Source organism: Schistocerca nitens, chromosome 3, assembly GCF_023898315.1.
Source record: "Schistocerca nitens isolate TAMUIC-IGC-003100 chromosome 3, iqSchNite1.1, whole genome shotgun sequence".
Lineage (NCBI taxonomy): Eukaryota > Metazoa > Arthropoda > Insecta > Orthoptera > Acrididae > Schistocerca > Schistocerca nitens.
Window position 1 is genome coordinate 50,452,499 of NC_064616.1, and position 17,395 is coordinate 50,469,893.

General features: G+C 40.4%; 1 protein-coding gene across 1 annotated transcript in view; it reads left to right on the forward strand.

The window, feature by feature from the left end:
• LOC126248002 (zinc finger FYVE domain-containing protein 9) overlaps window positions 1-17,395 on the forward strand; it is a 383,986-nt gene that overhangs the window by 189,437 nt on the left and 177,154 nt on the right. Inside the window, exon 7 of the mRNA XM_049948584.1 lies at window positions 2,205-2,360. Within this exon, the coding sequence (XP_049804541.1) occupies window positions 2,205-2,360 (156 nt within the window). The remainder of the gene's footprint in view (window positions 1-2,204; window positions 2,361-17,395) is intronic.

Consider the following 17,395-nt stretch of genomic DNA (forward strand, 5'->3'; position numbering starts at 1 on the left):
TCTATTTCTAGTGGCCATTAACAGTCTAGCAGCAGCTGTCGGGCCCTCCGTCTCACTTTCTCTGTATGCAGATGACTTCTGCATTTCGTACTGCTGCTCCAGTACTGTTATTGCTGAGCAGCGCCTCCAGGGAGCCATCCACAAGGTGCAGTCATGGGCTCTAGCCCACGGCCTCCAGTTTTCAGCTGCAAAGTTGTGTGTCATGCATTTCTGTCGGCATTATACCGTACATCCGGAACCTGAACGTTACCTTAATGATGGTCCACTCACTGTAGTGGAGACATATCAGTTTCTAGGACTGGTTTTCGATGCTCGATTGACTTGGCTCCCTCATCTTTGTCAACCTAAGCAGAAGAGCTGGCAGCACCTCAATGCCCTCTGTTGCCTGAGAAACACCAATTGGGGTGCAGATCACTGTATACTGCTGCAGCTCTACAGACCTCTTGTCCAATCCGAAATTGACTATGGGAGTGTGGTTTATGGTTTGGCAGCGCCTTCAGCTATGCATTTACTTGACCCTTTGCACCACTGTGGGATTCGATTAGTGACAGGAGCTTTTAGGACGAGTCCGGTGACCAGCGTACTGGTGGAGGCTGCTGTCCCTCCACTGCAGATGAGGCGTTCGCAAATGCTTGCCAGTTATGCAGCACACATTCATAGTACCCCTGAGTATCCAAATTATCTTGCTTCTTTTCCCGCCCACGGCAGTCCATCTCCCGCATTGGCAGCCCAGATCGGGGCTAGCGATTGCAGTTCGCGTGCGGTCCCTTCTCTCCAAACTGGAGTCCTTCCCTTTACCACCTCTACTTGCGGTCTATTCACGTACGCCTCCATGGTGTACGCCTCGACCTTTTTCATGGCCCTAAGGACTCCGTTAACCCCGCCGCTCTCCGCTGTCACTTGCTCTCGATTCTTGACGTGTTCCGGGGCTCTGAACTAGTTTACACTGACGGCTCATTGGCTGATATTCACGTAGGCTTCGCATATGTTCATGGAGGACATATTGAGCAGCACTCCTGGCCAGTTGGCTGCAGTGTTTTCACTGCAGAGCTGGCGGCCATATCTCGTGCTCTTGAGCACATCCGCTCATGCGGTCGCGTGTCATTTCTCCTGCGTATTGACTCATTGAGCAGCCTAGAAGCTATCGACCAGTGCTACCCTTGCCACCCTCTGGTAGCGTCCATTAAGGAGTCCATCTATGCCCTGGAACAGTTCTGCCATTCCGTGGTGTTTGTGTGGACCCCAGGCCACGTCGCAATCCTCGGCAGCAAACTTGCCGACAGGCTGGCCAAACAGGCGACGCGGAAACCACTTCTGGAGATAGGCATCTCCGAAGGTGACCTGCGTTCTGTCTTACACCGCAGGGTTTTTCGGCTTTGGGAGACGGAATGGCATTACAGCACGCACAACAAACTGTGTCTCATTAAGGAGACTATGAATATGTGGGAGTCTTCCATGCAGTCCTCTCGCAGGGAATCAGTTGTCCTGTGCCGGCTCCGCATTGGCCATATGTGGCTAACGCATGGTTACCTACTCCGTCCTGAGGACCCATCTCATTGTCGCTGTGGCTCCCTAATGACAGTTGTCCACCTCTTGCTGGACTGCCCAGTTTTAGCTGCTGTGCATCGGGATTTTAATTTTCCCAGCACCCTACCCTTGGTGTTGGGTGACAATGCCTCCACAGCAGCTTTAGTTTTATGTTTTATCTGTGAGAGTGGGTTTTATACTTCTATGTAGGTTTTAACACATGTCCTTTGTCCTTCTGTGTCCTCCACCGTAATGCTTTTAAGGTGGAGGTTTTAATGTGTTGCAGAGTGGCTTTTCCTTTTTATTCTTGTGGTCAGCCAGCCACTGTGATCTGCTTACATGTTTTACTCTGTTATGTTTCTTGCATCTCTCTGTTGTTTTCGTGTCCTCTTTTGTTCCTTTTAGTGTTCGTTGCCTTCCCATCGTTCTTGTGGATTTTACTTTCTTTCCGTTTTGTATTATATGTTTCGTCCGTTTTATTATCTCACTTGTGACATTGTTTTATTAGGAACAAGGGACTGACGACCTCATAGTTTGGTCCCTTCTCCCGCCTTTAAACCAACCAACCAACCTCTTTGTTGTATGAATTTGCTATCATAGGTGTAAACTTTAAAAAAAAAATTATTGGAGGTGCTTCAAAGTTAATATATTGATCTGGTTTCATGAAACATTTTCAGGTAGTTCAAGGCCAAGAAGTGAAGTCACTAAACAGGTAATGTTTAGTGATGGTATTCGTCCTGGCGGAGACTTAACGGAGTTGGATGGTTCATCTGAACCAAGAATACCTTATCGCCGCCAGGAAAGGACTTCAAAGAGGATTGGTACACCACCTGGTCAGTAGATATATGTTCATATTTTTTCGTCTTTAAGTGGCTTGCATGAGGAACTAAAACAGTTACTGCTTTACTGTACTCTTTTTCCGATCCCTTTTTTCCCGCAATAAATGTTTCCAAAATTTCAGTGTCAGAAGCATACCTACAGTTAAACAGATCTGAACACAGTTGTAAGACACATCACATTTTAATGCATAGTATTGCATTATTGTGTTCACAGAGAAAAAAAGAATGTTGCATTTGTATTGAAACTACTGCATGATGGTGTACTTAACTGCATATACCAGACTCAAATCCAGAGGAAGAGCACACAACAACAGCAAAAATTCAGCTGCAAGATGCATTGGTTTCTTGTTGTGGAGTTATCAGGGGGACTGATAGGACAGGCAGAAGAAATGTGTCTTGTGGTAAGCTGAACATGATCTTTGAAAGGACAAGTCTCTCCACTCATAGCTTGGGGAGATACACAATAGAGTATCAGTAATAGATTCCTGAGAGTGTGGAAGTGCTGCTTACTAGATGGCAGTCTGTATGTTAGTAGACAGAACCCTTGTGTTAAGGTGAAATAATTTGAAATATATAAGAAGAAACACAGTATGATGAAAAAGACTACACATATGAAACAAAAGTGCAAGGAAAGGCAAATGCAGTGTTAAGGGTTTGCAGCAGCGAAAACGTTCGAAAGGTGAGGATAATTAAAATGATGGTGAGTGGACAAGATAGTGTGAAGTAGGCAACAGTGGAGAATTGTGTAACTTCACACCTGCAGTTGGTAAGATCAAAATCTATGTTGCAGAGAAAATTCCCAGCTGTGCAGTTCTGATGTCCTATTATTTGGAGCAAATATTCAAATTATTTGAGAAGATATGTCCTCGTCACTGCATACATGTTACGAGGCAAAGAAACATGTTTTAGAGGAAGGACTCTGAGATAGTCAAAAATTTTAAACGAATATATCGTGCAGTGCCTACACAATGTAAGGGGTTTGTTGATAGGTTGAGAAAAATGTTAGGTGGTTCATACCTTGGGACATATTTGACTAGCATTCCCATCAGTATACTGTAATTTGTTTTGCTCTTGAACTTTGTATATTTCTTGGTAACCTTCAGTGTCAATTTTTTTCTATTCCTGTAACTAATTCTGAAAGCTTGAGATTTGAGGGATCTTTCCATTCTCCCTGCTTGCTCATTGTATAAGAATTGTTTGGCTGAAAGTAATTGTTATATCTGCTTGATTATTTTAAGAGTGTTGTTGCTTGGCTGTAAGTACTTGTTATATCTGTCATTAATGTAGATATGGTAATTGAACATCTGGAGTGGTGTATAAACAGTTTAAGAAGTAAAGGTCACATCTCAGCGAGTAACTGCGCCACTTAGTTGCCGATAGGCACATAAACAAGATGGAACTTTGCATACTATCTTTTGGATGAATTATTTATTGCAAATGTAGTTACTACATCAGTGATTTTTATGTAACTTGTAATTTTTCTTCAGCTTTCAGATTAAAACATATCTAAAACAGGAAGACATATAAGTAACTATTCTTCATTTGCTCCTTCCATTAATGGTGCAAGAAAAAATCCTAATGTATGGCAGTATCTTTGTAGTGATTCACAGAGTATAGATGTTGTTGACTTCCATACTTATGATTGACTTCTTAAGATAACTTCAAAGCTGTAAACCTTGAGCTATAATTATTATTTCTTGTCTGAGTGTTTATACAGTCTTGACTATGTTCAGCAGTAATGTGTTTTAGTGTGTATTGATGTTCAAACAAATTGTTTGATTCCATTAAATATTTGCTGGTGCTAAATTTAGTTATTGAGAAAAGGACAGTTTGTGAAGAATTTTTAATTACGTGTTCTATCACCCAATGAGTAGCATATGTGTACGAGGTCAACAGTTGCTACTTCACTCAGGAAATATGATCACTTAATACTTAAAGATATATTTCTTGCTATAACATAACTGAAGTAGTATAATTTGAATCAGTTTTGTTACACTCATAGCCGTGACAAGTTCCTCATAAGTGATGGCTGGCCAAAATAGTGTACAAGGGAGTGCAGACAGTATGATTATGTTGTATTTGTTGTCTGCTTTTTGTACTGTTAGAAAGCCTAGTGCTTCTGAGGTAAGCTCTATGGTTGTGCAGTTTCTTCATGTATTTAGTTTGGTAGTTGTTTATTCATCCACAGCCCATTTTACAATGATATTAGACATTTCAGCTTAATGAAACAGTAAAACACAATGAAAAGTTTACATTTAAACATAATTTAAGTTAAGAAATCCATATAATTCATTTAAGATCTAGTTTCACCAGGACTTAGACATTGTTTACAACTGGACAATTTTAATGTGCCAGAAAATTCCAAATTAGCACAAACTTAAGTGCAAATTGAAAAACTCTCTCTCTCTCTCTCTCTCTCTCTCTCTCTCTCTCTGAAAATACCCTTGTCTTTCCATCAATTTCTTCATGCTTTCATGCTTATGTGCATGAAAAACTGACTCGGCATCCTTTTATGATGAAGACTTACGTTGTCACGGTGGTAAGACACTAAACTGATGTTTGGGCAGAATGGATTCAATTTCTCAACCAGCCATCTAGTTTTATGTTTTCTGTGGTTTTCCTAAATAACTTAACTAACCCAACTAAATACCTTAAGACAAAGTCTAGGAAAGTTCCTTTAAAAAAGCCAGTTCCAATTTCCTTCCCCACCCTACCCCAATCTGAGCTTGTGCTCTGTCTTTTGTGATGTTGTCGTTGGAATTTTAAATCCCAATCTTGTTTTCTATCTTCCGTAATTAAGGATATTTTGAATGCGGGAAGATGACTAGAGGTTAGTATTCTCCATCACAAATACTGAGTGAATGAATTTTAGTAACATATATTACAGTGGAAGTACATTGTAGAAATGTTTTATTATTCATTTATATTTTTTACTGGCTTCTGCTTTGTGTTACATAAGTGATATGTTACTGTATGTGCTAGCCAATGGCCTTGCTGCAGTGGTAAACACTGGTTCCTGTCAGATTACCGAAGTTAAACACTGTCGGGTTTGAGTAGCACTTGGATGGATGTCTGTCCGGGTCTGCCAGGCACTGTTAGCAAGGAGGGTGCACTCAGCTCTTGTGAGGCCAATTGAGGATATACTTGATTGAAAAGTTGCAGCTCCAGCCATGAAAACTGACAACACCGGGAGAGCGATGTGCTGACTACTTGCCCCTCCATATTTGCATCCATGATGCCTAAATGTTCAGACGGAGGGACATCAAATTGTGCAGTTTGATTCCCTGGTAGAAAATTTTGTTTTGAGTATATTTTCCCTTGGTAAATGTATGCTAATGCTAGATCCTGTTCCACAGTCATGGGTAGGGCTATTTGTGTAATAACAACAGATATTTTACTTAGGATTGATAGATGCAATCATTTGATGCTCTTTAAACAAATGTCTACCATGAGCTGTATTATTATTATTATTATTATTATTATTATTATTATTATCATTATTATTTTATTCTTATGGAACTTCTCTACATTTTCAAAATTATATCCATATTTTAATAATTTAATCTCCAAAAATGAGTCCGTAAATAAAGAAAGAGTATTCATGAGAACTGTATGTAACAATGACTGTGTGTATGTAACAATGACTGTGACACACTTGCTATTACATGTTAACAATAGGATTCTAATGTTAGAACATGTTGTAGATAGTCTCCTTGCTAGTATCTTCATAAGCTCATTCCACTTCAACTGACGATCACCAGTAAAAACTTCATGTTGTACATTCAATGGAAGTATCATCTACGTTTGATGTGACACTATAATTTCCCCTATTTCAGCAAATATTAATGACATTTGATTCTTTTGTGTTGTGTGTTAGTTTATTACATACTGACTGATTGTAAACATCTTTTGTGGTGTTTTATCTGAGATTACAATGGTGTTCTCATAAACGAAGATACTTAATTCCCCATCTCTAATACATTCCTAAGTCACTTCTGTATATCAAGAGCAATTATGTTCCTTACATATAACCCAAAGATGAACCTGTATTAATTTATTTTCTGTCCGATAATGCTTCACTTGATACACTGACGAGCCAAAACATTATGGCCATCTGCTTAATAGCTTGTTAGGCCATCTTTGTGACTCAATATATTTCCGATTCTGCGTAGTAACAATTCTACAGTTTTTGGTATATTTTTGGAGCTATGTAGCACCAGTTGTCTATGCACAAGTTGTGTAATTCCCGTAAATAACTGGTTGCTGATATGTGTATGCGGTAATGGCGCTAGATAGTGATACAGATGGGAACCATCGGATTCACATCAGGTTAATTTGGTGACAGAGACATTAATTTGATTTCACTGTCATGCTCCTTGAACCACTATAGCACGATTCTGGCTTTTAGACACAGTCAGTTGTACTGCTGAAAGACGATGCCATTGTCAGGGAAGACATCAAGCATGAAGGGGTGCAGGTGTTCCACAGTTGACCTGATGTCTTCGATTACTACCACAGGTTCCATGTAAGTGCAGAAGACTATCTGTCATAGTGTAATACTGCTCCCACCAGCCTTCATCTGTGGCATGGTGCACATTTTGAGCAGTCGTTTGCCTGGACCATGACATTTGTGGAGACGACCATCGACCTGGTGTAGGGAAAACTGATTCATCCAAAGAGCTGACATGTTTCCAGTGATACACAGTCCAATCTCGATTATCCCAAGCCCACTACAATTATAAATGACAGTGTTATTGGGCCAACATGTGAATATGCTGGGGTTGTCTGCTGCGGAACCCCTTGTTCAACAATGTGTGCTGAATTGTACATGTGCGTCCACCGGCATTGTGCTCTTTCACCAGAGGTGCCACAGATCGCCATCTGTGATATTTTACATAGCAGACAAGCCTCCAAGAAGAGTTGTGGACAGCCAAACACTTAGCGCCTAATGGTAGTTTCACTGCACTTCTACCGCATTCTGTAGGTGCTCAACGTCAGTAGCATGTAAACATTCGACGAATTTCACCATTTTTGAAATACTTGTTCACAGGCTCTGCGTAATAATAATCTGCCGTTTGGCAAAGTCACTTATCTCAGTGGATTTCTCCATTTGCAGCGCAAATCATTGCTAGGGTAATCCCCCATCCATCTCTGCTTACCTTACTTTTCTTACTGCATCATGTGCCCACAACGCCACCAAGAGGTATCCAACTTTACAGTGGGCAGTGGTCGTAATGTTTTGGCTTATCAGTGTATATTTATGCTTAATTTAAGTTCTCTCTACATCTGTACCCTGTTTCTCATATATGATCTGAGGCAGTCGTTCTCTTATTCCTGTTGATTCTAGCTTTTCTGTTATATGGTCAACAGTGACAGTGGCCATGGGTAGATTTGAGACTATGTCTGACCGACTGGTGAATTAAATATCCACTTCTTTAAACCCCAACTTTGCTAATTCTGTATTTCTATGGCAAAAGGGATATTCTACCTAAACCTACAATGTGTAAAGTTCTCCCGGACAGCACACTGCTCATTCATATTTTCAAGTACACATTAGTAATAAACCTGTGAAACATTTCAAGAAATCACTGTAGGTGAGTGGCCAATAACAATGTAACAAATGATGCAATATGTGAAAGAAAAACTCTTGGACTTTGTTTAACATTCTTTATAAGTGTTCTGTGTGTCCACCCTTCATCACACGGCACACATCTGATCCGTAATCTAATTCTACCTATACCCAACTCATCATATTGGGTGAAGTGGATTGGGGGTGACGCGTTGCTTCTGTGTATAATTGGGTTGTGGCAGCGGATCATGGCAGGGGTGCAGGCTGATGGCAGCTCAGTAAAACAATATTAAAGGTCAATCACTTTATTGTAACTTGTGCAGCTACACCCATAAGCCACAGTGTGGTGGCAATGCCCCCTTGGTGTGTGGTGCTGTAGGTATGTACTGCACGGTGTTGGCTGGCACCCAGCTGGTAGACTGTGATATATGTGCCCTGGAAATCTAACGCCCACCGGCAAGCTAGCAGTGCATGACCCAGTTAGGTGTGGTGCAGCTGCATGCAGGTGGCGTCAGTGGTGCAGAAGATGGCTGGAACACTTGCAGAGGATGCCAGCCTCTGCCAGTGGCCGCACAAGGCACCAAGGTGCCCACACGAGCGTGGAAGGGAGGATGGCTGTATTGCCCCAATCACGACTCACTGTCACCTGGGCAGGAGTCAAGCTGCTGCTGGAGTTAGTTGGGAAGTAGCCCACCATACAAGAGGCATCAAGTCTGAGAATGAGGGTTTGGTATTAGAAAATGGTGCAGCAGTGGTGGCTGACAGGGCTCACAGTGGTCCCTTGCTGACACAAGATGCTGCAGTGCCTGGCGGGGCCCCATCATCATAGCAGGTGTGCTGGGCAGTGAAACTCTCTGTTAAAAATTGATTGTTATTTATACTGGTCAGCAGTTCACTTTCACTTCTGCTAATGCTACACTTTTATGCTTCCAAAGTAACGGTAAAAAAAAAAAAATTATGGGTCTATACAGGAGTGATGATAACAGCTGCTGCGATACAGTGTTGCAGTCTTCAAGGTTGTGTAGTAGATGTTGTTGTTGTTGTTGTTGTTGTGGTCTTCAGTCCTGAGACTGGTTTGATGCAGCTCTCCATGCTACTCTATCCTGTGCAAGCTTCTTCATCTCCCAGTACCTACTGCAACCTACATCCTTCTGAATCTGCTTAGTGTATTGATCTCTTGGTCTCCCTCTACGATTTTTACCCTCCACGCTGCCCTCCAATACTAAATTTGTGATCCCTTGATGCCTCAAAACATGCCCTACCAACCGATCCCTTCTTCTAGTCAAGTTGTGCCACAAACTTCTCTTCTCCCCAATCCTATTCAATACCTCCTCATTAGTTACGTGATCTACCCACCTTATCTTCAGCATTCTTCTGTAGCACCACATTTCGAAAGCTTCTATTCTCTTCTTGTCCAAACTGGTTATCGTCCATGTTTCACTTCCATACATGGCTACACTCCATACAAATACTTTCAGAAACGACTTCCTGACACTTAAATCTATACTCGATGTTAACAAATTTCTCTTCTTCAGAAACGATTTCCTTGCCATTGCCAGTCTACATTTTATATCCTGTCTACTTCGACCATCATCAGTTACTTTGCTCCCCAAATACCAAAACTCCTTTACTACTTTAAGTGTCTCATTTCCTAATCTAATACCCTCAGCGACACCCGACTTAATTCGACTACATTCCATTATCCTCGTTTTGCTTTTGTTGATGTTCATCTTATATCCTCCCTTCAAGACACCATCCAACTGCTCTTCCAAGTCCTTTGCTGTCTCTGACAGAATTACAATGTCATCGGCGAACCTCAAAGTTTTTATTTCTTCTCCATGGATTTTAATACCTACTCCGAATTTTTCTTGTTTCCTTTACTGCTTGCTCAATATACAGATTGAATAACATCGGGGAGAGGCTACAACCCTGTCTTTTTCCCTTCCCAACCACTGCTTCCCTTTCATGTCCCTCGACTCTAATAACTGCCATCTGGTTTCTGTACAAATTGTAAATAGCCTTTCGCTCCCTGTATTTTACCCCTGCCACCTTCAGAATTTGAAAGAGAGTATTCCAGTTAACGTTGTCAAAAGCTTTCTCTAAGTCTACAAATGCTAGAAACGTAGGTTTGCCTTTTCTTAATCTTTCTTCTAAGATAAGTCGTAAGGTTAGTATTGCCTCACGTGTTCCAACATTTCTACGGAATCCAAACTGATCTTCCCCGAGGTCCGCTTCTACCAGTTTTTCCATTCGTCTGCAAAGAATTCGCGTTAGTATTTTGCAGCTGTGACTTATTAAACTGATAGTTCGGTAATTTTCACACCTGTCAACACCTGCTTTCTTTGGTATTGGAATTATTATATTCTTCTCGAAGTCTGAGGGTATTTCGCCTGTCTCATACATCTTGCTCACCAGATGGTAGAGTTTTGTCATGACTGGCTCTCCCAAGGCCATCAGTAGTTCTAATGGAATGTTGTCTACTCCCGGGGCCTTGTTTCGACTCAGGTCTTTCAGTGCTCTGTCAAACTCTTCACGCAGTATCTTATCTCCCATTTCATCTTCATCTACATCCTTCCATTTCCATAATATTGTCCTCAAGTACATTTGCCCTTGTATAAACCCTCTATATACTCCTTCCACCTTTCTGCCTTCCCTTCTTTGCTTAGAACTGGGTTGCCATCTGAGCTCTTGATATTCATACAAGTGGTTCTCTTCTCTCCAAAGGTCTCTTTAATTTTCCTGTAGGCAGTATCTATCTTACCCCTAGTGAGACAAGCCTCTACATCCTTACATTTGTCCTCTAGCCATCCCTGCTTAGCCATTTTGCACTTTCTGTCGATCTCATTTTTGAGACGTTTGTATTCCCTTTTGCCTGCTTCATTTACTGCATTTTTATATTTTCTCCTTTCATCAATTAAATTCAATATTTCTTCTGTTACCCAAGGATTTCTATTAGCCCTCGTCTTTTTACCTACTTGATCCTCTGCTGCCTTCACTACTTCATCCCTCAGAGCTACCCATTCTTCTTCTACTGTATTTCTTTCCCCCATTCCTGTCAATTGTTCCCTTATGCTCTCCCTGAAACTCTGTACAACCTCTGGTTCTTTCAGTTTATCCAGGTCCCATCTCCTTAAATTTCCACTTTTTTGCAGTTTCTTCAGTTTCAGTCTGCAGTTCATAACCAATAGATTGTGGTCAGAATCCACATCTGCCCCTGGAAATGTCTTACAATTTAAAACCTGGTTCCTAAATCTCTGTCTTACCATTATATAATCTATCTGATACCTTTCAGTATCTCCAGGATTCTTCCAGGTATACAACCTTCTTTTATGATTCTTGAACCAAGTGTTAGCTATGATTAAGTTATGCTCTGTGCAAAATTCTACAAGGTGGCTTCCTCTTTCATTTCTTCCCCCCAATCCATATTCACCTACTATGTTTCCTTCTCTCCCTTTTTCTACTGACGAATTCCAGTCACCCATGACTATTAAATTTTCGTCTCCCTTCACTACCTGAATAATTTCTTTTATCTCGTCATACATTTCATCAATTTCTTCTTCATCTGCAGAACTAGTTGGCATATAAACTTGTACTACTGTAGTAGGCATGGGCTTTGTGTCTATCTTGGCCACAATAATGCGTTCACTATGCTGTTTGTAGTAGCTAACCTGCACTCCTATTTTTTTATTCATTATTAAACCTACTCCTGCATTACCCCTATTTGATTTTGTATTTATAACCCTGTAATCACCTGACCAGAAGTCTTGTTCCTCCTGCCACCGAACTTCACTAATTCCCACTATATCTAACTTTAACCTATCCATTTCCCTTTTTAAAATTTTCTAACCTACCTGCCTGATTAAGGGATCTGACATTCCACGCTCCGATCCGTAGAATGCCAGTTTTCTTTTCCTGATAACGACATCCTCTTGAGTAGTCCCCGCCCGGAGATCCGAATGGGGGAGTATTTTACCTCCGGAATATTTTACCCAAGAGGACGCCATCATCATTTAATCATACAGTAAACCTGCATGTCCTCGGGAAAAATTACGGCTGTAGTTTCCCCTTGCTTTCAGCCGTTCGCAGTACCAGCACAGCAAGGCCGTTTTGGTTAATGTTACAAGGCCAGATCGGTCAATCATCCAGACTGTTGCCCCTATTCAGGAACCACATGTTTGTCTGGCCTCTCAACAGATACCCCTCCGTTGTGGTTGCACCTACGGTACGGCCATCTGTATCGCTGAGGCACGCAAGCCTCCCCACCAACGGCACGGTTCATGGTTCATGGGGGAAGTGTAGTAGATATGGAACATAAATGCTATCTGTGGTGTAACCTCATCAAGAAAAAATCGCAATAGTCAAGTCTAGCAACCCTGGTGGCTACTCTGATAGCTTCAAGTCAGTAGCCGCAACACAACCTATCCAGCAATGTGGCATTGTCTCAGTCAGGTAATCTTGTACACAATTTTGGAAATGTGAAAAGGTGCCATAGTGTTGAAAGTTTAAGTCCCTGCTATGAGTTTTAAGTCGTGCTGTGAGCCACGTTTGTAGCATGTCAAGGTAGGCGATACCATTGACAGTTTTCTCAGCAAAGAAGAAAGGTCCATGAACTGTCTGGTTGGACACAACACACAACAAGTTAACATGTTCGACACTTGCATGTGATTTTGTCTCCCATGTATGTTGTGTAGGTTGACCTTTCCTGGTACATGGGGGGGAAAAGTGGCTACATCATTGAACATTTATTTGTTTGTAAAGTTTTGATTTTCAAGTGGGTCTGCATGACAGTGCAGAACTGCAGATGGTGTAATTTGTCATTGTGGCTTATGGCATGCAAGAGCTGCAATTTGTACAGTTTCACTCTTAATTGCTTTCAAAGGATTTTTGACCCCGTTTGATAAGAGACGTTGAATTTTGCACTGACTTGGTAGGTAAGTTTTGTGGGGTCCCTCACTTGATCCACTTTCTGTTCTGACATACCTGCTCATATGCCCAAACATTTTGCATTGCAAAACCAACCATCATCCTCACATTTCTTGTACCACTTTCTATGCTCTTGTAAAATGGAGGTGTATTGTGAAATTTGCTACAGAAAGTTCTTTACACACTCGCTACCTGTTGCCAATAGGCACATTCTAGCACAAAAATTGTTTTCTGTTCTTAGTTCGCTGCAATTTTCAGTAACTATGTCAGTGGTGCTCTTGTTGGTAATTTTCCAAACTAACTTGCTACACTACATTAACTTTAGAAGTTTATCTTTCATGTATTGTTTGTCACGTTATATTTAGCCATTTCACTATACCAATTTTTTTAGAATGTTTCATGGACATCATAATTATGCTGTAGTTTTTACAGGTGTAATAAATGATTTGCTATTGTTGTCTTAAGTAACTAAAGCACAGTTTGGAGCTCATATTAATTGATGACAGCTCGGAAATTAATACCTCTTAAGTGCACATAATGCTGTGAGGTACATGTAAATAATCATAAAGGCCTGGCCAAACAGAATGCACCCTTCCAGCACAACTTGAATTGTCATGAATGAACACAACGTTTTTCTGTGTAAGAACCCATAAGCAGAGCAGCTGGCTGCTGCAATTGCAGCTGCAGCCGTCACCACATGAAAACGGCCTAGAGCAAAGTCAGTATTTGGTTGGCATTTGCCAGGCAAATGTCATGTTGGCAGCCAATGTACTAACCTCACAAAAGACACACATGTTTCATAGAAACAAATCTTTTGGCCTAGGAACACCTCCACCTTATACTAGCATTGTTAAAAGATTGTGAATTGAAACACGGTTCCAGTATGGTAGAGGCTTTGGAAAGATGTTACCGGAGAAGTTCACATTCCATTTTAACCTGTTCATGCTTGCCTGTTAGGCAGGCAGGCAGGCAAGCTGCCACGTGTTATCAGCGGAAGGCATAGATCGCTTTGCTCCCATCTGAGCCAAGCTGTGCCCAACCTAATCAAGCTAAAGGAATCCTGCTTGCCATCTTACCACTGTGCTACACTATGCAGCAGGTGTTTCTGTATGCTTTCATTGTAGTGTTTTGTATAGGGTTTGGAAGTTGATGAAAAATCTTCTTTTTGTCTGAGTATCACAAATGAAGCTAAAGAAATATGTATTCAAATTTGGCTCATTTTAGACCAGATAATGATGTATTTTATTCATCCTTTTTTTCAGTGTGTTTTGTGATTATTTATTTATTTTCACTTGAACAGTTTTCTCTGCAACTTCACCCTTTTTTCTCTATTCAAACCATCATCATGTCACCTCTAATATGTGTTTTCTGTAGGAATTAGAAATGTCTCTAAAAGCCAAGGTCTTCTGCACTTAAGCCTAAGTACCTGAATATTTCTATTATAGTGCAACACCAACTAAAGTAAGGTTTTGGAAGTTGAGTTTCTGTAACCTTGGTGTGTTTCAGTCAAATGTGGCCCCAAGTTACACCAATTTTAGTTATTTTTTCCAGGATGTATATTGCGTGTACACTGAATTCATTCTGAGTATACAAAAAAGTTCATTTTTAATTCCTTAAATGCATTTTAGTGAACATGAAGTTTATTTTTCATATTAATTAATCTAAAAAAGTACATATCTGAAAGAAGAAAATTTGCTTTCATACTCAGCTTTCTTCGCACTACATTGCGTACCATCAGAATGTGGTTTTTAATATCCACTGAGCCATGTTTTTTTTTTCCTATTTCAATCAGTTTTTTTCCTAAGTTAGAAAGCCTGTATACTACTAAATGGCCTTAAGCCCTTAGCTCAGATCTCCACACACTATGTCCTGTTTCATAGTATTTATGGAGTGAGGAAACTGCTGGTCAAATTTACAGACATGTTTTAACATACTTGATGTTTCTGAATGAGTGTTTAGTACCTTTTTACACAATTTGCTTTGTGAGATGCCTTCTGATTTATTTGAAGCTGCCTCATAAATACACGAAAACTTTTCTTCTGCTGTAAGTGGGCTCTTGTTTCATGTCTGGTATACATTCCCTGATTCTTAATTTTTCCTCAGTCTCCTTTAAGCTTGGTCTGTTAATTTCACTGTGCCCACTGTTATGATAAATTAGCTGCAGTGAAACTATCTGTGCAAACATATACCTGGCCATTTATTAGTCACATTGGACTGATAGCGCAACCTGTTGTCAGGTGCAGCAGGCTGAACATCTCCCGTGTAGCTTGCCAGGCTTGCAGAAACTCAAGTTGGATGCTTTAACCACTGTGCTTCAGTATACACCCACTTGTGTGTGTCTGTTGTGGCGTGTTGAGCTGCTTTAATGATTGTGGTGGAGATAGGTACAGGCAGGGTGGAAAGAGAATGTGTGCACCTCTGGGTGTTACCAGGAGTAACAAGTCTTCTGAGGCCATTCTGTAAACATACTCTCTGGGGCTCATGTTGGCAGAAAGAACTCTGTCTTCCATATTCTGAGTTTTTTCCCCTTTAAAGAAACTTGTCCACTACATGAGCCCTTTGTTGTCAAGTTTTGTAGGACAAAATTTTCAGTATTGAGCTTTATACTGAAGGTGTTAACATAGTATGCTGCCACACACAAAAGTATTTGATAACCGGTCAACATAGTGTTAATATACCAGGGCTTCCAACACTGGGCCCACTGCTAAGGTCCCTCAGTAAGCATACGAAGGTAATTCAGGGTGTAATAATGCAGTAGTAGAGAATGAGCAATGGAGTTAGTGCTAGGAAACAACATACTGGCAGTTCTTTGTTGTAGCCGATCATTTAAGCTGCCTCACAACCAGTGGACATGCCCATGTGACACAATTTAGGTACAGCTTGTGGTTCATGTAATGTTAAAACAACAGCTGATTCCTCAAACTGGGGGGCTATCAAGTACAGGGTCCCACGGGGTTCGGTCTTAGGTCCTTTACTGTTCTTGATATACTTTAATGACTTACAATTCCACATTGTTGAAGATGCAAAGTTAGTTCTTTTTGCTGATGATACAAGTATAGTAATACCATCCAAGAACTAAGTGATGTAATTGTAAATGATGTTTTTCACAAAATTATTAAGTGGTTCTCAGCAAACGGACTCTCTTTAAATTTTGATAAAACACAGTATATTCAGTTCCGTACAGTAAATGGCACAACTCCAGCAATAAATATAGACTTTGAACAGAAGTCTGTAGCTAAGGTAGAATTTTCAAAATTTTTAGGTGTGCCCATTGATGAGAGGTTAAACTGGAAGCAACACATTGATGATGGTCTGCTGAAACGTCTGAGTTCAGCTACGTATGCTATTAGGGTTATTGCAAATTTTGGTGATAAGAATCTCATTAAATTAGCTTGCTGTGCCTACTTTCATTCACTGCTTTCGTATGGCGGCATATTCTGGGGTAATTCATCATTGAGTAGAAAAGTATTCATTGCTCAAAAACGTGTAATCAGAATAATTGCTGGAGCCCACCCACAGTCATCCTGCAGACATCTTTTTAAGGATCTAGGGATCCTCACAGTAACCTCACAGTATATATATTCACTTATGAAATTTGTTGTTAATAATCCAACCCAGTTCAAAAGTAATAGCAGTGTGCATAGCTATAACATCACGAGAAAGGATGATCTTCACTATGCAGGGTTAAATCTGACTTTGGCACAGAAAGGGGTAAATTATGCTGCCACAAAAGTCTTTGGTCACCTACCAAACAGCATCAAAAGCCTGACAGATACCCAACCAACATTTAAAAATAAATTAAAAGAATTTCTAGATGACAACTCCTTCTACTCATTGGCTGAATTTTTAGATATAAATTAAGGGAGGGGAAAAAAAAAACCAACTTAAACATTAGTGCCATGCAGTATTTTGTGTAATGTAATATCTTGTACAGACATCTTTTATTAACCTGACACGTTCCATATCATTACGAAGTGTTGTATTCATGATCTATGGAACAAGTATTAATCTAATCTAATCTGAGTTTTTGAAATTATCTACAGTGACACAACTTGCAGAACATCTACTGTGTCGCCATCTGGCAACATTGGAGCATCAAGTAGAGATACAAAAATTCATTATCTCTTTCAGTGGGTTAAGAATAGAAGTAGAATGTCATCAAAACATTGACAGTTAAATGCGGAAAGACGTGGAGATATGTGTCCTAATGATATATCATCCCACACAAAGATGCTGCTGCAGGCAGAGATAATCTTTTCAATGCTGTGCTTATGCTTCATAAAGTATTTTGGCATCTCATCAGATGTTTTAAAAAAATCTGCTGTTACTTTATGAGGTACACTGGAGCTCACTTGTCAACTGAATTGCCTTTTATCAATCAATGGCGCACTGCCAGTGTTGTAATAACCATAGCAAATGCTTTCCACTGAGATGAGTGATGATTATTATGCATGTCTGATAATAGAACATACGTATCACTTAAGTGAAATTTTCTGTGAGTAGTACTTCATTATATTAGCCTCCCAGTTGTTGCAAT